At 39.3% G+C, this 24,102-nt stretch overlaps 1 protein-coding gene and 1 long non-coding RNA gene across 5 annotated transcripts in view; one reads left to right on the top strand and one right to left on the bottom strand.

Moving 5' to 3' along the window:
• The window catches only part of LOC148360130 (uncharacterized), a 32,843-nt gene extending 17,254 nt beyond the window's left edge, over positions 1-15,589 (top strand). The window contains exons 3-5 of the long non-coding RNA XR_015851287.1: positions 11,948-12,144; positions 13,764-14,034; positions 14,110-15,589. This is a non-coding gene — a long non-coding RNA (uncharacterized LOC148360130). The remainder of the gene's footprint in view (positions 1-11,947; positions 12,145-13,763; positions 14,035-14,109) is intronic.
• enox2 (ecto-NOX disulfide-thiol exchanger 2) overlaps positions 1-24,102 on the bottom strand; it is a 307,278-nt gene that overhangs the window by 10,252 nt on the left and 272,924 nt on the right. For all 4 annotated transcript variants that reach the window (XM_088343564.1, XM_088343563.1, XM_088343566.1 and 1 more), the window contains 3 exons: positions 18,873-18,987; positions 11,930-12,117; positions 10,698-10,829 (listed from right to left, as the gene is read on the bottom strand). In XM_088343564.1, coding sequence (XP_088199690.1) covers positions 10,698-10,829; positions 11,930-12,117; positions 18,873-18,987 — 435 coding nt within the window. The remainder of the gene's footprint in view (positions 1-10,697; positions 10,830-11,929; positions 12,118-18,872; positions 18,988-24,102) is intronic.

Genomic DNA, 24,102 nt, shown 5'->3' with positions numbered 1-24,102 from the left:
CAGCCATCTTCGTACACCCAGAACTGATTGAACAAATGAACAACTTAAAAGAAAATACCAACAAAGTTATTTAGGAACTCCATTACTCCAACCAGATTAGCTCACCCCCAAAACAATAAATGAGCTATCTTGCTAACTATGCTGACCAATTTAAAAACAACCAGCTAACAAACTTAACACCGTTTATCATTTACCTAGTAGATAACTAATATGAGTTAGGTTGCTTCACCGATAAGCTACATTGTTAAACAGCAAAACACACAAAAAAACAAACCTAAAGGCTACTTAATAATAATAAGCAAGCAATTACTCAACTCATTTTAACTAGCTAACTATTTACTTTGAAATAAAATAGCAATCATCTCAAATAGCTCATTACCAACAAAGAGATACCTAAAACAAAAAAAACAAAAATTAGCTAGCTAATTAGACTCATCTGTTTAGTACAAATACACCTCAACTAGCTAAATAAAATCTCTACCTTCATATATGAATAACTACATAAGTAAACAACACGAATAAATGAACAGCTAGCATGGATGATAGTAGCGTAATGACAATCAATATAAGCTATGTATAAGTAATGACCAAAGAGAACAAATGACCCAACAATCTAAAACTCAAGCAAACTTGCACAAAAGAAAATGATACTCGAACAAAACAATTTTATTAACACTTAAGCTATCTAGATAAATTATTATAAGTGGACAAAGTAAGTGGCCAATGAGCGACGTAGACGTCCACTTCCTGATTTTACTACCACTTCTTTATTTCCTCTCTTACATGATTCGATGAATTGATCAACCCAGTTGTGTCTGACCTTGGTAACCATGGCAACATGGCCCTGGCACACCCGAATGAATCAGTTTGTCCACCCGAGAAAGATAGGAAGGGAAGGTGGCGGGGTTAAATCCATGATCTATTGAGCAGCGCAAATCGCCCTGATAACAAACTCGTGTGGATTTTCTAACACCAAAAGAGGACATCTAAGTCCAGATATTTGTCAATATTTAACATAACATATTGATATTAGTAATGTATCAGTAAATATGTTCTTTTAAGGAAAACACACTGAGGGAATTCTTGCTCTATTTAGAGAACCTTCTCTTTTGGCTCAGCTCACTGAAAAGAGCTGGCTATTTTGGCTCCCAAATGGTTGATCAGATTTTATTGTTTTAATGCTATATCACCAATAATATTGAAACATTAAGCACCAAATAAATTAATTTTGAAAATGTATTATGCTACTGTATTTTAACAGCCTCTATTGTTTCAATAAACAGGGAACTTTTATCTGATTCAAATATTAAAATGGTTTCTACTAAACAAACAACACAGAGATGACGCAGCTCATTCATATCGACCCGTCACCAGTGTCTTTGAGAAAGAAAAAGAGAAAAAAGAGAGCAAGAGGAAGAACGAGAATAACAGTGTAATAGATTGATAGAGAAAGAGAAAAGGGAGAGTGAGATATAAAGGGACAGGGAGAAAGAGTGAGTGAAAAAGAGAATGAGAAAGGGATGGAGAAAGAGAGCAAGAGAGATGCAGAAAGAGAAAGAAAAAGAGTAAGGAATAGCGAGAGATGTAAAAGGAAAAAATGCAAGAAAGAGAGAAATAGACAAAGATAAAGAGAGTGGAAGATAGAGAGATGTAGAAAGTGACAAAAAAACGAGGGATAAAAAGAGATAAAGACAATGAGAAAATGAGAAGGAAAGAAAACACGGAGGAGAAAAAAATATAGAGAAAGCAAACGAATAAGAAAATGAGAGAGAGAGAGAGGGAGAGAGAGAGAGAACAAGATAGAAATAAAGAAAGAAAACAAAGATAAAGAGCGAGAGGGAGCGCTTTTCGAAGGGAGATTGTACGTATGTATGTAAGTAGGTATGTATGTATGTAGCTTTTCTAAAGTCAAAGTACATGGAAGGCCAGATATTCATCTTTGTAATATAAAAGAAAATATATTTGTTTAAAAAACAACACTGATAGCGAACTGCGCAAGTGCTAATGCAGGCTAACTCTACAAAGGGGAAGTTGGGAGGGGTCAGTCAATGGGTGGAAAAGATCTCGTCAAGGTGACAAATCACCCAACAAGTGAAGCTAATCTTGAGGGAAACGCACACCCAACAATGGATTTTCCCGTCCCCTTCCATTAATGAGGGTGCCTCTCACCATTCGCGTTTGCCCCAACGCCAGAATCAAATTAGCATATTTGCTAGCATACGTGCAAATGCTTTTATTATATATGCCATCGGCGTTAATGCACTATTGACAATTCTGTCCCCGGGCTCGATCGCGAGCATGAGACCTACTCGAACGCACTCTTAAGTGGACGTACGCTTCCGAACGTGGACTGTAATCATATCAGTCCTCGGGCTAGCTTTTAACGACGGCCATTCCTCTCACGCGCATTAGCGTTGTGAATATGAGCGCTAGTCGATGGACAAAATATCGAGTGTCGTGGTCGCCGATCGATATCGAGCCCTTCGGATGGGAAACGCGTCTCAAGGGCGGACGCTCCGGTAAGAAAGGTGATTCCGAATGAATGGGTGAATAATGATGACCGTGAAGAAGGGAACTTTGAACGCCGGGGGGCCTCTGATCTAGTTACTGATACAACTAAAGGCTGAGATATTGTGAATCCACAAATATATACAGTGGAACCTCAGTTTTCGAACGCCTCTCAGTTCGAACAAATCGGAGTCCGACCAAAAATTTCGAGAAATTCTTGCTTCGCTGTTTGGTCAAAAAATCGGAGTTTGAACGCCGGTAATGCGTGAGTGCGTACGCTAGGGTGCGATGCTGAGCGGCGTACGGGTGTAGATCACTCTTTTCCTGACCAACAGTTATCGCGTGCGGACGTGCTTCGTTTTGCTTTCGCTTTTAATATAGGTGTACCAAGTGTTTTAGCCCCTAATTATGCCTCTCATTAGTCACTTTAGAAAAGTGCTAAAAAGAAGGCAGAAGCAAGTGTCATTAGATCTGTATTTTAAGAGAAAAGAACATCCTTCCAAACAATAAATTTCCTCCGCACCGTCCATCTGCGCCTTCTGCTGACCACCACAATGGTAAGAAATCCTATTCATAATTCTTTTCTTTATCCTTTATTTCAATTTTTACACGTTCATGTTAGCGTAATCTTTCGTACGGAAGATTACGATAACGCGAACGTACGATTAGCCTGGGTTAGCTTTAAGTTTACGTTAAACATTCATGGTAAACATTCAGGGTGTTGGAACGGATTAAAACGATTTACATTATTTTTAATGGGAAACATGATTTTGGTGATCGAACAAATCGGTTTTCGAACAGGGTTCTGGAACGGATTATGGTCGAGAACCGAGGTTCCACTGTATCAACATATCAGGGTGATTTTCAGTTCTAAGTGTTTAGCCGGTTAAATACTTTTTTTCCCTTTTTACTTAAAGTGATATAACATGTAAAATTTAATTATGATCACATTGTAATTCAAATGTTTTTGCTAAAGGTTTTTTTTATTTTAAAAGCTATTTTATCGTTGAATGCTAGTTTTAAGGCTTTTTTTTTTAATTGAATAATGGCACTCTTGAGCTTTCATTATAACACTCTTACCGTAATACCTGGGTTGGGTAGGGTTACTTTAACTTGATTACTTTCAATTACTTTTGGATTACTCCAATACCAAATATGCTAATAAAAGACAAAAGAAACTAAATATGAATAAAATTATGACTTACAACACGTGGTAAGCTTTCTCTCCTGGCTTTGATCTCTGGCAAAACTAACTAACTAACTAATGCGACAGAAACAAAATGAAAATAAATCCAAACAGCTTGCCAACATCATTTTTGCCGTTCCATGTATTCCGTTACTCCCCAAGCCTGCACAAAATTTAGTAATTTTATTTATATTTAGTTTCTTTTGTCTTTTATTAGCATGTTTGGTATTGGAGTAATCCAAAAGTAATCCAGTTAAAGTAACTCTACCAAACCCTGCGTAATACACTTTAGCCTCAGACTCCGCCGCTATGCCGCAAGTGACACTAGGCGTACCAAAGAAAAGCAGTGCTAGGAATCAAATGGACAGAATCATTTTAAGGCAGTGATGTATCTCCGACACTATGTTGTTCGCATTTTTGTTTTGTTTTACTTTTTAAAGATATTTTAGCTAGCCCTTTCTATTATATGTAACCCTATCCTGACCAATTTTCTCTCAGCAGCAGGTGATAGTTTGGGTTTGCTTCCTGATCATGGCAGTGACAAAACAGTGCCAAAGAACTATCTGTTCCAATCACCCTATCAGAGAAAAATCAGAGTTGTAGAAATAACTGGAAACTCAAGAGAGCCATATCATTATGTTCTTTACAAGGGTTAGTCAACTTTTGGCCACAACCGAATATATGTGTATATATATATATATATATATATATATATATATATATATATATATATATATATGGGGCAGCATGGCAGCGCAGTGGTTAGCGCATGTGCGGCACAGTTCATGTCTTGGGAACCTCCTGCGTGGGTTCAAATCCAGCTCCAGACTTCCTGTGCGGAGTTTGTATGTTCTCCCCGTGCTTGCGTTGGTTTCCTCCGGGCACTCCGGTTTCCTCCCACATTCCAAAAACATGCATTTCAGGTGAATTGGCCGGTCCAAATTGTCCCTAGGTGTGAATGAGTGAGTTGTCTGTCCCCGTGTGCCCTGCGATTGGCTGGCAACCAGTTCAGGGTGTCCCCTGCCCACTGCCCGATGATTGCTGGGATGGGCTCCAGCACCCCCGCGACCCTACTGAGGATAAGCGGTGTGGCTAATGAGATGAGATGATATATATATATATATATATATATATATATATATATATATATATATATTTGTGTATAACACGCACTCACGTTTGACGCGCACCCCTAATTTTGGATTGAAAATGGGTATTACATTTTGTTTCGCTTGTTCTCAGCTCAACCTGAGCATTGAAAGCGACAAGCGATGCTGAATGCATGCGACAATGAAAAAAAATCTAATGGAAATCGTCAGTCCCTCCATCTCACACTATGTGGATGCAGTCTACCTTTCAGTACCTGCATCTAGAAAAAATGTAATCTACACTTAAGGGCTCTGTTAATATGTTTTACTCAAGAGGGTCTGGTTTCCCTAACTATGGGAGGGAAATAAACTTCGCTGACACCCCAGAATGATTATCCTACCCGATGTAATTACATCTTGCCTGTCCCACCCACCCCATTGGACTTTTAACTTCGTCTCATGTATAATTTACTGCGCATGAATATTTATCGATGTACTTTTTTTGCAACAATGTTCAGGTGTCTCACGTGTGGGGAACCACCCACTGCAGCGGGCTGATTTAGTTTACTCGCTCTTCTTGAGTATGCCAAGGTACTTTTATGTTGTTTTTTTTTTTTTCAGTTCTTTGTTTGTTACTTACTGTTGTGCGTTTAATGGGTTGATTTGTTTTATCTAATACTGTCAACTTGGATGCTGTAGAATTATTGTACGAACTGAAATAGTGTTTTGTTTGTATACCTTGTGACCAAAAATCACATACAAAAGAAAAAAAAAAATATTTATTGACAACATAAACTATAAACACCAACATAAAACTATGTATTTATCTAATGTCAGATTCATCATCATTCATTCATTATCTGCACTGCTTATCCTCAGTAAAGGTCGCTGGGGTGCTGGAGCCCATCCCAGCTATATTCGGGCAGTAGGCAGGGGACACCCTGAACTGGTTGCCAACCAGTTGCAGGGCACACAGAGACAAACAACTCACTCACACCTAGGGACAATTTGGACCGGCCATTTAACCTGACATGCATGCCCTTGGAATGTAGGAGGAAACCGGAGTGCCGGAGGAAACCCACGCAAGCACGGGGAGAGCATTCAAACTCCACACAGAGAGGTTCGATCTCATGACCTCAGAACTGTGCCGCACACACGCCGACCACTGCGCTGCCGTGCTTCCAGTTTCATCATCAGATCAGGGATGTGATTTGACCAAAGTGAAATTATCTGAAAATTAGCGGGGGGGGGGGGGGGGGGGGGGGGGGTGATTGCTAGCTGGGGGGGGGGGGAAACCAGGTAGGACCAGGGCAGTAAAAAGTACAATAAGTATAGGCCCTACAGTAAAGTGTTGGTGTAATGTACACATGAAAATCTATTATTGTAATTGTTAAATATTTATGGCCATTTTTATTACGTTATAATATTTTCGAAAAAAATGGGAAAACTGTCAAATAAATTTGAAAAGTTTACCACCTACCTCAAAATTCACGACTCTATCAGCAACTGGTACAGGTTGTTGGGGTGGATCACGTCTCTTTATTACCGCTTCCGATTGTGATGTCAATAAGGGATGGAGGCCGTAAAGTTTTGGAGTTTTCGTTTGGGCACCGAAACTTCCAGCGATGGAATAATTTGTCGTTCTTGACTGGAGTTCTTTCACGTGTTTTTTGCTCTTTGCGTGACTTTCAAGAGCTTTGAAACCTCTCCCACCATAGTCGATGGTATCATGACACCAAATGCAAAGTGCTTTCCCGGCACGATCGATCTTCCGAATAAAGTCATTGAACAAATTCGTCACAGTCTTCTTTCCAACATTCGTAGATAATTCCTTCTCCAACCAGTCCCATCGAAACTTGTTTTTTACAATCTTATCAATTTCTTTAGCTCGCGGAGCATCTTTGCGTTCGATCACGGACATCTTTCTTTAAACACCCGGCAAAAACGTGTGAGAAATGAACAATGGCACACTCCTATAACAAGCGCGTTTATTGGTCAACACGAGACTTCAACCAATCGCAAGTACGTTTCATTTCAGTTACGGAAACACTCAAATGGCATGCTGTCGAGACGAAATCGTTTTTTTTTACCAATTAAAACACCGGAAATTTTAAAATTTTATTTTTGGAGATAAAAAAAGCGGAATTCCGCGAATTAGCGGAAAAATCACATCCCTGTCAGATACACCATTTTTTTTGTAATTTTTGCGTTACATCTTCAGGTCAACTTTCTGTTTACCTATGCTCAAATGTTCGTTTCTGGTACCGTGACTAAAACTAGTGTGTTCATGACATAGAATTGAATGCCTTTTGATCTAGTGCAGGGGTGTCAAAACTTTTCAGAAGCTTGCCAGATTTGGTCATCTGAAAATGCGTGAGGGTCGACTATTCAACCTGGTGTTCTTGGAACAGTCTTTAATAAAGCCACCATCTGTGAAAAGTTTGCAGTGCTTGGCGATCAGCGCCGGGACCTCATAGCTCCCCCTTGTAGTATTTTCATTTTGGGCCATCCAATCTGTCTGATTTGCTTTTTTATACCCTCAGTTATTGGTTACCTTGTAGGGCTTCCTTATTTATTATTTCTATAGTAGTAGTGTTTCTGCAGTCAGGGTTTTTTGTAGTATTTCCATGGTGGAATTTTGGTAGTATATCTGTAACATTTTTTGTAGTATTATTGCAGTTTTATTTTTGTAGTATTTCCATAGTAGAATTCTGGGAGTATATCTGTAATATTTTTGTAGTTTTATTGCAGTTGTATTTTTGCAGTATTCCCATCATAGAATTCTGGTAGTATATCTGTTATATCTTTGTAGTATTAGAGTTTTTGTATTTTTGTAGTGTTTCCATGGTAGAATTTTGGTAGTACATCTGTAATATTTTTTTGTAGTATTATTGCAGTTGTATTTATGTAGCATTTCAATAGTTTATCTGTAATATTTTTTTGTAGTGCGGCACAGCAGCTGAATGGTTAGCGCGTCCGCGGCACAGGTCATAAAATTGAATCTCCTGTGCAGAGTTTGCATGTTCTCCCAGTGCTTGCATGGGTTTCCTCCAAGCACTCCGGTTTTCTCCCACACTCCAAAAACTTGCATATCAGGTTAATTGGATGGTTCAAATTGTCCCTAGGTGTTAATGAGCGAGTGAATTGTCTGCGACTGGCTGTCAACCAGTTCAGGGTGTCCCCTGCCCACTGCCTGAATATAGCTGGGATGGGCTCCAGCACCCCTGCGACCCTACTGAGGATAAGCGTAGCATTATTACAGTATTTCCATATTGGAATTCTGGTAGTATGTCTATAATATTTTTGTAGTATTAATGCTGTTGTATTTTTATTGTATTTCCATAGTGGAATTTTGGCGGTATATCTGTAATATTTTTTGTAGTATTATTGCAGTTGGATTTTCGTAGTATTCCTGTAGTATTTTCTGGTATTATCATTGCAGTTGTCTGCGATCTGTGCTATGAGTGCACTGCAGGAAAGAGGTCTAAATATAATGGAAGCTAGAGCTCTTGTTGGTGATAGGAATGAGTGGAGAGGTGTTGTGAAAGGATAGTGGGATTGTGGACGCGTTCTTAAGGATGGGCTGGGCACCCGTATGATGCGGCAGGGGTAAACCAGTGAAAGCTGTCGGGCCCTGCTGTTGAACAAAAGAGTGTGTTTTGTCACCGTGACCCGAGTGACATGGCCGCTTTCTGGTGTCCCATTTCATATGAAGGGACGAAAGCATGACCAACATGGGTGCCGAGGTGCCTAACTTGTTTGGGTGTTTGGGCAATTGGGTTGGCCATGGTCCAAACATTTTTGTGTGTGTTTTTTTTTGCTATTTTTTCCCGTTTTATTTTCTTTGTTATTGTATGTGTTTGTCTTGCTGTCGGTCACCCCTCTTGAGGGATATGACCAAGGTAGGTAGATAGATAGATAGATAGATAGATAGATAGATAGATAGATAAATTATTGCAGTTGTCTGCGATCTGTGCAGCCCTTTGAGACTTATTGTGACAAAGGGCTATACAAATAATCATGACTTGTCTTCACTTGACTTTTGCAACCAAAACCCTAAAAAAATCACTTGAAAAATGTCACAAACGATCGGAAGGTTCCCCGTTGATTTCCATCGTTCCTATTATGGCGCCGTCGCTTTGTTACGCAAGCTCTATACGAGCTGAAGCGACGCGGGCAAATGACTCGCCTCATTTGGTAGCAAAGTGCAGGAAAATAACGCTCCGTTTTCGAGTGTCTTTAGGAAAAAAAAAAGGAGGAAAGAAAAAGCACGAGCGTAGCTCGGGAACAAGAACATTAGAAGGCTTGAGCTGCGAATCGACGCTCTGGCTGTGTTCTCTTCAGTCGTGCGAGGACAAAAATGAAGGCAAAAGAAAAAGACATTTTTGGGGACGTCTGTATCGGTTTATTTAAAAGAGTCGGCTACTTTTTGCAAAACGAGATCACGGGGTTTTTTTTTGCTTAAAAGTCAGACACTTCTCAGGTTATTGTCTTCTTGAAGCTAATGACATGTTGGAAATGTAAATAACAAGTACATTTGGTTGGTTGACTCGCAGGTGTAATGAATCATTACATTTCAATCAATCATATTTTTATGATATTTTAAAAATGGACTTATTTTATACACTATGTTTTTGGCCATCAAGTCGCATGAGGCCCAAACATTGTTTAAAATAAAAGATATTAAGCCATTTCAACAATCTTTTAATTTTAAGTTTGTTTTTAGTAATAATGCCAATATTAAAACAGTATATTTTGGGGAAAACAATTTGGCAACAGGGCAATATTTTTCATCAGCAATATGCTTAATTGTTGAAGTATTCTTATTTTGTATGAATAATAGTCTAAAAAAAGTCAATTTAAAAAATATGTTCAAGAAAAAAAAAGTTCAAGTATAGTGAAAAAAAAAAACTTAAAAGAAAAATAAGTTCAAAATAAGAAAACACATTGAAATGAGAAAAATTACATATATTTTATTATAAATATCCAAATATTTTGTTTATTTTAGGTGTAAGTTTTATTCTTATTCCTATATAAAAATAAATGAAAACGATAATGAAAAAGGACAATATTGAATAAAAAGTACAACTTGCAAATATTGTAATATAATTAAAAATAAGTTGCTAAAGGAAGAAGCGAAAACATTATAACCATGCAAACGAAGCTTTTGATTATCAGGAAATATGAAAAAAACACATTGCAACCCTCGCTAAGTTAAATGGCTGTAACCAATTGTCAATCAGGACTATTATTAAAAATACAGAGACGATTGAAGAAAGGACATCTTCAAAGGGTAGGGAAATCTTCGCAAGTGGAAGTTATAAAATGCGTTTCATTTTCAATCAGCCTTACCGTCTCCTCCTCTGCATCCACCAGCTACTCAACCAGACCAGCTCATGTTATCTCACACCAAAGGTGCATAAAATTGGATAATTTTTCCCTCATATTTATGATCCTATTTAATCATATGGATGGCTATTACACAAAAGTAATACTTTTGGTGGCCATGGGGGTAGGGCGCTCGCTCCGAGACTGGGAGGTTGCTGGTTCAAGCCTCGGCTGAGTCATACCTAAGACTTACAACATTAATACTTGGGATATAGCATTTATTTATTATAATGTTTTTATCTAGGGCATCAGGGGTCAGGATATTTTGCACTACAGGGTGCACCTAAAAAAAAAAAAAATATATTCTAAATACGCCCTGATATGTTGAATGGTTAAGTACAAATACACAAGATATTTGTTAAAACAATGTTGAGAGTTCTTTGGTTTCTATTTATAATAAAGTATTTAATAAAGGTTAATACTTTGTGGGTTTTGACTATCGAGTGACCTTTTGGAACACAATCCCAAGGAAAAACGAGGGATTACTATACAATTCTTGTATAATTCCAAACATATTCCATGCTTACCTGTGTCTTCTGCAAGCTTTGCAATCCTTCCTTGAGTGTGTGCACTTGAAGCTTAAGCTGCTTCTTGTCCTCTCGACTCTTCTCCAGCTCGCACTCCCGCTGCTTCAGCTCCTCGCGCATCTTCAAGAGTTGCTGCCACCACAAGAACATTCAGATCAATCTACAGAGCCCGAAATTAAAGCGCTACCACACAAAAAAAAAACCAACGACGGGAGTCTGCATAGGTAAAAAGCGACACAGCAAATTGCAAACAAATACAAAGAAAGCGAACGTTCATGTTCTAGCGCTAACAAATATTCTGATGGGCCACCCCCTGCGGTGAGGAGATGGTGCTGGAGACAGTGGAAGGGCGGCGGGGGGTTTCCGGCGTACGCTTTTGAATACCGGCTAATTCGGCGGGCGCGGAGAGCAATTTGCTGCCTTCCAATTCATTTATTCCCTTCGCCAGCTCAATATAAGAGGTAATTACTCGGCGCACCGACAGCGGGATGCGAATGGTATGTCTGTTCTTTAAGCGCAATGTGAATTGAGACGGAATAAAACAATGAAATTAGGACAATAGAATCATTGAGGCAATGTTCTTCTGACTGGATTAATGACACTGTCAATTTTGAACAAAATATGTCGTTTTTAAAAACCCTGCAATAACGGCACATCATTGTACAATGTTTTCACTTTTTAAAACAAAAACTGAAATGACCACATATTAATCTTTGCACAAAATGCTTTCGACTGGATCAATAATCCCGTCAATTTTGAACAAAACGTGTAGATTTTAGGGAATACAGGAAAGTTCCGGGATACGGCATCATCACTAGGGTTGCACGATCTTGGGGAAAAAACCTGATTGCGATTTCTCAGACCAGTATCATGATTCCGATGCGATTTGATTTTAAAACAAAAGTGGATTTTCTGTGTTAGTTTTAGTTTTTGTGAGTGTCTATCTTATGAATGACCTATATTTCATGTTGACAATATCTCTTTGTCCATTGCAACCTGGTTGTCCTAGAAGGGGGATTACCTCATGTGCAGTCCCTTCTCAAAGTTTCTTTATTTCCTCATGTTGAGGTTTTAGATCAAGGGATGCTGTAGTAAGTCTGTAGTTTGCAATAATCTGTAGTCGGTGCAGCCCTTTGACACTCCTTGTGTATTTTTATTTTATTTTTTAAGCACCGTACCCTAGTGTTTAAGAGAATCTCAGTTCTCAAAGTCATGAATCATGTTATGCTTACCTTCTGCATGCCTTGCAGGGCCTGCTGCAGGAAACTGAGCTGTTGTGAGTGCGTGCTGTCCTCCTCGCTCCGGATTGGCTGGTTCTTGCCCTGTTCCTGCTTCAGCAGCTCCACCTCGTTCCTATAGGCGTCCAATTGACATCGCAGCGAGTCGTTCTCCTCTTTCAAGGCCTCGGCCTGCGACACCCCTGCAAAAAGTGACATCCAATCAAACTGTGAGTGGCTTGCAGAATACCCGAGAGATCTCATCACTTCTTGGGGTGTAATCAAAAGGCTTAGAATTTAAGCCAGGGCAGTCCCACAAGGGTTCAATAGGTGACGGATGGGTGGATGATGGCTTAGCGCCACCGCCATCATCAGCTATAGTGAGAACGTGACCTTTCAGAAGAATGATGCTCGTCCTTTTACTATATTTACAGTATCTCGTGCTTTCCAACAAAGCTTTAAAGCAGAACAGATATGACAACTTGGGAGCAACGGGAAAAAAGGCACAGCCAGCCAGTTCCAGCCTAGATGGGCTGTGATAGAAATTAATGCTTGTTATTTTTATATAAAAAGGCTAAGGCATATATCCCCATGGACCTTAAGCTATTTTTGTTGCATGTTTTTAGGGTTGAATATATTGTCTTGCTTTAAGAGTTAGTTATCTGATGTTATCATATTTTTGAGGGGTGGTTTTTGTGAACAAGGCATTCTACTTCCTGGTGAGATTCATCGTTAACATAGCTTTTTTAACAAGTTAAGACATACTGTAATTCCCTGTTTAGCGTGGTTCATGGGACCAGAACACACTACGATATGCAAAAATCCACAAAGTAGACCCCCCCTATTTTTAACATGCGCTTTGCTGGCCCACACTCTCAGCAATAATTGTAAAAAAGGACAAAACAGTGCCTTTTATTTTAGCCGCTCCACAATTGCATACCTAAACCTATAAAAAATGCTTTATGCTGGCCCCTGCTTTAGGCATTAGTCTAATGCAAATAATGGGTGGGTCATGGCCAAAAAAGTGCAGCCCATATTAGGCTGGTCACATTGGCACGCTTAAGCGGCCCAAACCAGAAAAAAATCTAAATCAAAAGCGCTCTGTCGGCTGCTGCTGTCAGTAATATTTGACTCGGGATAATGGACTGCTACACCCATGCGGGTCATTCAAGGTGAGCCAAAACGGCATTACACCTGGCAAAAGTCCTTTCTGCTAATCCGCGCTCACAGCAATATGGGGTTGAGGGTAGTGGATCGCAGCCGCACAAGTGCAGTTCATTTTAGGTGGAAATACAGCAACGGCAAACCAGCCTCAAAGCATGAAAAACATGCGCCCTTCTGCTCCCTGCAATGAGCAATCAGGGGTAATGGGTTACAGCTGCATGAAAGCATTTCACTTTATAGTGGACAGAACAGCAAAAAAGAGCTGTTCTACCGGATAATGGATCACGAAATATCTTTTGACCCGTGATTCACTGAGATCGTGAAGTACGAAGTCGCGAGGCATTACAGTAGTCATTTAACGTTTATAGCTTGTTATGGACAAATTTAAAATCACTTGATATTTTCTAAACCAATGAAAAAAAAATGGAGGATTGATGTCGACTAACGTCATTGGCACAGAATGTATCAATTGTCTCTAAACTATTTTGCCAGCCAATGCCGAAAAAATAAAGAAAATCAATAAAAATAATAAATTTTGGTTTAAGGTTTAGCAAAGCAGCCAATTTCTCATTACTGTGGGTGGATACCAAGAATAATGGTTTTCATGATTTTTCTCTGGCTCATTTGCAAAGAATATCTGCAAAACAACGATAACGCGAAACACATCCCTGTTTTCATTTCCCAGATCGCTCGACGCATCCAATTCAATATTACTCATGACCCGTCATCAACATTAGATTAGCGGCAAGCGAAAAGGCGGTCTAAACCCTCGGCGTTCTGTGCACCGGACATTTGACCCGAACTATCGAGCGAAGCCGGAGGACGAGTTATTGTAAGCCGAAGCTCGGAGGAGGTGAGGAGGGGAAACGCTCTTGGGGTTAAGTGCAACACGCGAGAGCTATTCCACATGAGGACTGTTAATGAACACGCGTCTGGCACGATTGTAGGTCGGGCAGGTACGAGATGTGAGAAGTATGGATTTGAAACGTGTCAAACGCTTGGGCAGATTTAGAGCGTTTGTTTTTTAACAGGTGGACGCTATCGACCCGAAGAGGTACGTGATGGAGTTCATGCTACAGATGCAAGCAGGCGGATCTTATCGTTTTATTTTATCTTGGAATGTCTGACGTAACTTATCCATTGTAACCTAAAGGGCTAGTGGGGAAGGAGAAGGCATGGTGATGTGTTTAAGGGTTTAAAAGAACTGGTCACCGACAGGACGAGACATTCAAACAGTAATAACTCATTTCCATAGTGGCTGACTAGACGGGATGCCAAAATGAAGTCAATTGCTTCATTTGAATACATCCTAAGAGGCGCGTGAAGAAGTTCATTCTGCATGCACATGGGGGTGGATCTTGTTTTTTTTTTATTATTTTTTTTATTCTGGAGTTTGACGCAGCTTATTGATTGCTGCCTAGAGGGGTAGAAGGGTCAGAGAGGTCTCGGTGATGTGTTGAAGGGTTTAGAAAAAACTAATGGAAACCTCCATCACCACATAAATGAGACAACTAGACATTTTGTCAGCATGCACTCATTTCCATATTGGCTGACTACACGGGCTGCCAAAGTGATGTCAATTACTTGATTGGCGCCTAGAGGGGTGGTGGGGTCAGAAAGGGCTAGGCCATGTGCTTAAGAGTTCAGAAAAAAAGGTTGTTGAATGGTAACCAGCAACCACCACACAGGTGAGAAGACGAGACATTTAAAGAAGTTGCATTCATTACCATAGTGGCTAGATAGGCTACCAAAGTGAAGTAAATTGCTTCATTTGTATACATCTGAAGAGGTGCTTGATGGAGTTCATGCTAGATGTGTTTGCAGGCCGATCTTATTGTAGTATTTTTATTCAGGAGTCTGTCAACTCATCAATTGGTGCCTTAAGGGGTAGTGGGGTCAGTAAGAGCTGGGTGATATGTTGAATGGTTAAAAAAAAAAGCTTGTTGAATGGTAACCAGCAAGCACAACACAGGTGAAAAGACGAGACATTTGACATCAACCGTTTGTTACCGTTGCGACTCACTAGACAGGCTGCCAAAGTTAAGTAAATTGCTTTATTTAAATGAATCTGAAGAAATGTATGCGAAATTGTATAGATTTTTTATTTTGGAGTTTGCTGCCTAAAGGAGTAGAGGGGTCAGAGAGGTCAGGATGATGTTGGTCAAATGGTAACCGGCAACCACCTACCAGGTGAGAAAACGAAACATTTAAACAGCGTGGGCTCATTACCATAGTGGCTGACTAGATGGGCTGCCAAAGTTAAGTAATTTGCTGCAATTGTATACATTTGAAGAGGTGCATGATGGAGTTCATACTACATGTGCATGGTGGGATAACTAGATGGGCTGGGAAGGTAAGGTCAATAGCTTGGTTTGCATAAATCTCCATCTTGATTAGTCAAGATGTCAATTCAGCAAATAGCAAAAATAAAAAGTTATGGGAAGGTCGAAGTTATCCACGTGACAGCAGAAAACTGCCGCCTGGAAAGGCTGCCATGAAAAAAAAGGAAAAGAAGTAAGAATTGCAATGAAATATTTTGGAAAATTAAGTAATTCATTCTCAGCGAAGTATACATGGATTATTGGTGTCAATAAAAATGGAAAATAAGTATAATATTTGCATAATTAGTTTTCAGACTGGTTTGCTGCCATGATGGGCTGCCACAGAAAATCTTGAGATTTAGTTAGCTAAATCTGCTTCGATATTTCCAAGAGCATTCAGATGAAAGTTAGGTGATGTCAGAAATTGAAGCTTTAACTCCGGGCTTAGAAAGTTAAAGATTTAACACAGAGTTAATGTAGTTACTCTAATGCTCGAGTTAACGAGGTTTGAATTTGATTGATGTCAGATATTGAAGCTTTAACTGTGGGTTTAGAAATGTAAAGCTTTAACTCTGAGTAAATTGAGTTACAGTACTTTAATGTAAGAGTTAAAGTATCTTCAGAATTTAGTGACTTTATAAATTGAAGCTTAAACTCGGGGTTTAGAAATTTCCAGATTTACTTCTGAGGTAATTTAGTTACTCTACCATTAGAGTTAGAGTCGATTTAAATGTTATTGCTCTCGGGTACTAAAACTTTTAAGTATTAACTCTGGGCTTAAATCTTTAAAGCTTTGATGCAAAGTAAATCAAGTGACTTCAATGCAAGTGATAAACTAGTTTCAATTTTAATTATGTTATAAAATTAAGCTGCAACATTTTAACTCTGGGGTTATAAATTTAAAGCTTTAACTCAGAGTTAATTGAGTTAAAGTTGTTTCAAATTGTAATGCTGTCAGAATTTTTTAGATTTAAAGCTTTAACTTTGGACTTACAACTATAATGCTTAATCGGAGTTAATTTAGTTACTTTAATGTAAAAGTTAAAGTAACTTCCAGTTTTATTGATGTCAGCAATGGAAAACTTTAACTCTTGAGTTAATTTAGTACCTTTAAAGCAAGAGTTTAAGTTGCTTGGATGCTTCAATTGTTTAAACATTTAAAAGAATTACCGTAGAGATAAACCTTCAAACCTGCTTTATATTTGCATACTTTTGATTTAAAGCAGCTTCAAACTTAACTCAAGTTAAAACCGCCTTAAAGCATTAACTCAAAGCCCGAAGCTGCCTGGATGGAATGCCAGAGAAGTTAAAAAATAAAGAATCAACGCTCTTGATGGGGAATAACATCAAACAATCTTAATGGTAAAACAATTCTAGCAGTCGACGTTTTAATTCAAAATACCTTAAATTAAATGTTTTTTTCTTCCTTTCTGTTAATTCTCTTTTAATTAGCAAGCTGTTTTGAATAGTTATGACTGTATTTTAAATAAACGTCGACTTCAAATCGAGCGTGAACTGATTTTGAAATAGGAGAGGTATAAACAATGGACAAAAACAATTGGATTCAGCAATGTGCAAGGCAGGAAAAGGGACAGCCAATTCAGTTTGCTGCCTAGAGGGGGGCCGTAAAAAGGAAAATAATGAAAAAAAAATGATAAAATGAGAGAAAAAAATCGAGGTAGAATTGATGCAGCAGTGTGGCAACCACCTTGCTGATTAGTGAAGGTGTTATCAAAGAGCCTGAATCACGAAACCAGTAGGACGTTAAAATAAGGACGGCAGATGAAGTGACACCTTCCCTTTTTGTAACTTGTAAAAACAGTTTCCTTGTTCTATCCTGGGCTGACAGCTGCTGGCAGCTTGCACCCACTTTCAACGTCTCATCTGCAAAACCTGACCCAGTTCGAAAGGTGTTTATGGCGGGGATAGATCGAACGCAACAAATGCAAAAATCTTAAAATGCATGCTATATTTATTTGCACAACAGGTGACTAAATGGTTTATTTATTTTGCCAACATGTCACCGATCCATTTGATTTTTTTGTCTAGAGAAATTGGCCTTCAATCAAGCACAGGGGAAAACTGTGATGACTAAATTAAACTGCAAAACAAACAGGATGCTATTTCCGACTGTCAATTGATTAAAAATCGATCAATCAAACATCCATCCATTATCTGCACCGCTTATCCTCAGTTGGGTCCCAGTGGTGCTGGTGCCCATCCGAGCTATCTTCAGGCAGTGGGCAGGGGACACCCTGAACTGGTTGCCAGTCGCAGGGCACACAGAGACTGACAACTCACTCGCTCATTCACACCTAGGGACAATTCGGACCGGCCAATTAACCTGACATGCATTTTTTTGGAATGTGGGAGGAAACCGTAGTGCCCGAAGGAAACCCACACATGCACGGGGAGAACATGCAAAATACACACAGGAGACCTAAGTTATAATAATGGTGCAATGTTTGTCAATTAAGAAGAATAGTGTATCTTGACTACTGCGCGATAACATGTAGCAGCAACAAAATAAGTCACAGGGTTTCATATATGTATATATATATATATATATATATATATATATATATATATATAGGGCAGCACGGCGGCGCAGAGGTTAGCACGTGTGCGGCACAGTTCTGATGTCATGAGATTGATCCTCCTGTGTGGAGTTTGCATGTTCTCCCCGTGCTAGCGTGTGCACTCTGGTTTCCTCCCGCAGTCCAAAAACATACTTGTCAGGTGACTGGTGTCCCCTGCCCACTGCCCAAAGATAGCTGGGATGGGCTCCAGCACCCCCGCGAGGGCCAAGCAGGGAGGCAATAGGTATCAATGTTGTAAGTCTTCGGTATGACCCGGCCGAGGTTCAAACCAGCAACCTCCCAGTCTCATGGCGGGCGCCCTACCCGCAAAACCACCGAGCTGGTACAACATATCTTTTTTAATTTACTTAAAGTTTAAAATGAAGAAAAGCCATTCTTTAAATAAGAAAACATATTTGATTGATTGGTAAATCATTTTCAGGCCTTATTACAAAATTTAAATACATTTTTAAGCAATTTAAAAAAATAGATAAATGCATGAATCAAGATACTTGAGCTCATTCGAACTATTTTTTTTCTAAGAAAAATATAAATAATATTTAAAACGAGATAGTTTTGCCGATTATTTCTTCTTTTCTTTTTTTTTCAATTATATTTTACAACCTTTTCCTTCCAGGTAAAAAGAAAGAAATATGTATAAAAATGGATGCATAAATAAATAAAAACGATAGCGCTTAAAATTAGAGCATTTTGCTCATAAGTATATATTTTTTTACTTTATAAGGATTTTTTCCTCGTGAAACAAAAAAAAAAAAAAAATAAATGAATCAATTAACCAACTAAATGGTTGATTTATAAAACTAGTTAGAAATGATAATGAGATGAACATTTTCTTTTTAAATGATTTTTTTACGGAATTTATTTAAGGCATACCCGAGTCCTCGGAGTCTTTGCTGTCGGGCGTCTCTTCCATGTCGTCGTCGGACATCTCCATCTCCTCCTCGCGACGGATTCCCATCAGCTGCTCGTTGTGCATGTTTCGGATCTCCTGCAAAAAACAAAAAAACAAAGACACCGTCAAAACTCAATGGATGAAAATAGACACAAATGCACTTATGAAATAAGTACATGTACATGTTGAATGTTAATGTTCTTCTGTCCATGTATTCTCTTTCCATAAACAGGAAACATCCGCTCAAACATGTAATTTAAAATATATTTAAAGACAATAGTTTCCAATCAGCAGCACGGCGGCGCAGTGGTTAGCGCTTGTGCGGCACAGTTCATGTCATGGGAACCTCCTGCGTGGCTTCAAATCCAGCTCCAGACTTCCTGTGCGGAGTTTGTATGTTCTCCCCGTGCTTTCGTGGGTTTCCTCCGGGCACTCCGATTTCCTCCCACATTCCAAAAACATACATTTCAGGTGAATTGGCCGGTCCAAATTGTCCCTAGGTGTGAATGAGCGAGTGAGTTGTCTGTCCCCGTGTGGCCTGCGATTGGCTGGCAACCAGTTCAGCCCACTGCCCGGAGATGGCTGGGATGGGCTCCAGCCCCCCCCCGCGACCCTAATGAGGATAAGCGGTACGGCTAATGAGATGAGTTTCCAATCAAAATAAATACCTTCAAAAATTATTTAATAATCAGCTGTATTCAAAAATATGTTTTCTAATTGGGTTTTTTCATTTAATTTTGATGAGTTGAGATTGAAACTATATCAACTCAAAAGGGCAAACAACAAAAACAATAAAACAATGAAACACGATTACAAAATAAATCAATATACCCAGTTATTTTTATTTGTGACACCCTGAATCACAAGGAGTCTCAAAGGGCTGCACAGACTACAGATTATTGCAAATTACAGACTATTACACCATCCCCTGATCTAAAACGTACATGAGGGCAAGGAAAAACCTGAAGAAACCTTGAGAAGGGACCACGCATGAAGTAATCCCCCTTCCAGGATGACCAGGCTGCAACGGTTTTCTGCAAAATCTTAATAAAATAAATCTCTTGAATACACTTAATTTTGAATCCCCTAAATATTATACTTTATTTCATTAATATGTGGTTTTCAAATTGAATCGTTTCTTGTACATGATTCAATTGTTTGTTTGTTTGTACATGATTCAAATTGAATCGTTTCTCCGGCGCCGTCACGAATGGCAGCCACTCCAGCAGCTCCCGTGTTATTTTCGATTGTTCTCAGCTCAGGGATGCTGCTGGAAAAGTGAATTTCCCTTCGGGGATGAATAAAGTATCTATCTATCTATCTATCTACTAATAGCATATTTTGTAATGATTCATGATTTTTTACTTTTTCTAATAGTAATAATAGAAAATAAATAAATAATGATAATAATAATAATAATACCAGGAATACCAGTTTATCACTTTTTTACAAATTCGTGTTTCAATTTTTAATCAAATAAAAAAACGACATTACATTTTCAATGCAAACATTGCTGACTCGTAACCGTAACACCACCCCCCCCAAGAAAACTTAAAAATAAAACTCTTAATTCCTTATTCCTGGCAGTTATCTATTTTGCAGCGTGCCTCCTTACAGTATGAATAATAGAAATCCAAAAAAAACGCTGCCGTCATCACAAAACCAACAGACCGGATCAAATCTTTCTCCCAAAGTGCCGAGAGGCGCTTAAAACAAAGTGCCCGAGAGTAAACAAACTTTCCGCCATCTGTCGCCTGACATTTTTTCTCGTGCGGTCTGACGGAAATGGTCACGCGCAAACACCTGCAGATAGGTATGGACATCTGCTGCGTGTAAACTAAGGCTGCAGTGAACCAATATTTGAATCCTCGACTAGTACCCGACTATTGAAATGATTAAATCAAGTCACGTTTATTTGTGACGCCCTTAATCCCAAAGAGTTTCAAAGGGCTGCGCAGACTACAGATTATTGCAAACCACAGACCATTATTACAGCCGCCCCGATCTAAAACCTACATGAGGGCAAGGAAAAACTCAAAAACCTCAACATGAGTTAAGTCATGTTTATTTGTGACGCCCTTTATCACAAGGAGTCTCAAAGGGCTGCACAGACCACAGACTACTGCAAACCACAGACTATCATCACACCATCCCCTGATCTAAAACCTACATTGGAGCAAGGAAAAACTCAACACTGAAGAAACCTTGAGAAGGGACCGAACATTATTACCATATTTATTCGAGTAAAACCAACACTTTTCATGTAGCCCATAAGTACTTGAAATGTGGGTGCACATTATAAATGAGGTTTCATGTTAATACGCAGTCAATAAGTATTGGACTTTTTTGCCCAACATTGGATGCAACGGGATTCAAACCCGAATTGCGGAGGCGAAAGCGCCAAATTTTAACCACTATTGTTATTGATGACATCCGAAAACACTTTGGATTTTATCTCAGAATTTATTTCTTTGGTTCCTTTAGGGCAGGGATCTAGAACCAGAGTGGCCCCTAGGGAAAGTTAAGGTGCCCGCAGATCATTGGGATTTTCTTGTAAAAATGATTTTATTTTATTGGTTTATTGAGTCTGTTTAACCCTACTTTTTTTTAAATAATTAACCTGGTAATAACATAGTAACAACATAGCAATAACGTGATTAGTTGTTACTTTAGAAATTCACATACATGAATTCCAGTTTATGGGCTTCATGGACAAAAAAATATTTAATTGTCGATAATTATTTTCAAGTAATAAATTAAAAGCAGAACAGTTACCGTATAAAGTATTTTTTTAACATCAGGTCAAACAATACTATGTAATTTTGTCAGAATGTTACCATAAAGAGAAAACATCATTCTAGTAGTTGATCAATGTTTTATTCTTGTGTCACATATTTATCGTCCAAGGCAACAACAAAAGAGGATTTACAGGGATCATTTCAAAGTTGGCCTGAGATGGGGTCGAAGTTTTATGCTTCTCTTTTGTTTCCTTTTAGCAACAAACAATTAACATGTTAACCACAAGATGGCACTTAAAGACCGCTCTGTATGTTTCTCAAAGGCAGAACAGTTATCGGGTGCAGTATCATTCAATTGTAACGATACATTTCCTGTTTTATCCAGTGTATTTTCTGGTGTACAAAAGGTACACAGGATTATAAGGTGCAAATTGGAGGCCCCAGGGACGACCAGGGATGCGCTGGAGAGACTAGTCACTAGGCTGGCCTTGGAACGCCTCGGGATCCTGCTGGATGAGTTGGATGAAGCGGCTAGGGGTAGGAAGGTCTGGGCTTCCCTGCTGAGGTTGCTGCCCCCTCGACCCGACCTCGGATAAGGGGAACATATTGGATGGTTGGATGGAGGTACGTCTTATAGTCTGGGAAATATGGTACCTGAATTTTACTTAGGTGAGTCAGTACTCTGGAAGCTAAGCAGGGTCGGGCCTGGTTAGTACTTGAAAGATTGGTGTCCTATGCTTGAGACGTTTCGTTCAACTGTCCGACGTAAATCTAATGTTCATGCATCACAGAGGTACTGCCATGATACTCGTCTGCTTTACAAATTTTGCAAGTAGTCTTTTTATTGGTCGCATCCAGGCTAAGATGCTTCCAAACTCTTAAAGTATTTGGTATTCGTACTTGATGTTGACGCCGTCATTCCTGTATGTAGCTGGTTGAGTTGGTATTGCGCAAGAGCGACTCTAAGCAGAAATGATACTCATGTAGAGATGCCTCACTCTGTTGGAAAAACGTGTCCGGCGCAAATAGTTGACAACGGAATTCATCATCAATTATTTCTATGATCGACTAATCACTGCAGCCCTGTTGCAAACACGCACCTAAACAGGAAAGAGGCAGCACGAAGCTCCGCCTCCCCTCAGTCAATCAAACAGAATGGTCGCAAGATGGCCGCCCGCTTGTCGCCGGTTTGACTCAGCTCGTCCGGTCGTTCTGTTCCCGATAGAACGCAATCATCGTGTCAAGCGTTATTTGGCTTGGAGCTCCGCCCGATGCTCGTAAAGCGCAAACGACGCGTCACTTAGCGGGAAGCGGCGTGTCATTTTCTCGCCTTTTATTTTATCCGCAAAGGAACGTCAGCCGCCAAAGTGATGAGTATCGGCGGGGACCGCGAGTACTTGTTAAAAAACACGAACAAAAACTGCTTTCGGGATTCAAAACAAACCCGTAATTACGATGCATTAAGTCCCTTTGGAGGGGGAGAAAAAAAAGCTAAAGTGACCTTTCAATGGATTTGAATCACATTGGACATTTACACAAGGAAATGAAACAGGCAAAATGAAGGAAACACAATGCAGGGGTCTAACGTGGTGCCCGCAGGCCATCAGGGTGCCCCTAAATACAGTTGAGGTGCTCGCGGACATTTTCTGAAAATAGCTCACCACTGCTTGATCATTGGGATTTTCTTGTAAAATGATTTTTGTCATTGGTCGACTGAGTCTATTTAACCCTATTTTTTATGATTATTTTGGTAATTACATAGTAACAACATAGTAATAACATGATAAGTTATTTTAGATATTCAAATTAAGAAAAAATAATCAATTTCATAGGGTTCATAGACCCTTTTTTTATTCAGGTATTGATTCTAGCTATTGTTAGCAATTAACTGAAAGAGTAGAATGAGAATCTATTTGTGTATTAAACAAATGTATTTACTCATCTTTGCATTGATTTATTCTACAGGAAATACAACAAACTTAATTCTGATTTATGGTTTTTAAAATGGGAGGGGAATGACCCCCCAAAATTATTATTATTATTATTTTTTTGCTATTTATCCGGCTCCCTTTTTAGATTTTTTAGCTATCTTCCTACTCTTTTAGCTAGTTAGCAAGCGATCTAGCTAGCTTTTTACTCTCTTGCATTCTATCTGGCTAATATTTTACTTTTTTGCTCGTTATCAAGTTAAATATCGGCCTCCTTTCTTGCTAGCAACCTAGCTTTGTTTGAAGCTTTCTATCTTGCTATGTTGGCCTAGAGAGGGATGGGCGCCACCAGGCTATACTTGCCCAGGACACACCACAGGAAATGTTGCCCCTGCGACCCCAGTCGTTGAGGGATCCGACCGACCAACCTACCAACCAATCTAGCTATTTATTTGGCTTTTACTCTTTTAGCTAGCTATCTTACCCCCCCCCCCCTTTTTTTTTTTACCTGTTAACCCTTCTAGTTAACTATTAAGCTACTTTTT

The sequence above is a fragment of the Urocampus carinirostris genome, chromosome 9 (assembly GCF_059441175.1).
Source record: "Urocampus carinirostris isolate Australia breed hairy pipefish chromosome 9, RoL_Ucar_1.0, whole genome shotgun sequence".
Taxonomy (NCBI): Eukaryota; Metazoa; Chordata; class Actinopteri; order Syngnathiformes; family Syngnathidae; genus Urocampus; species Urocampus carinirostris.
The sequence above is the reverse complement of the archived record's forward strand: the minus strand, read 5'-3'. Positions and strand labels throughout refer to the sequence as shown.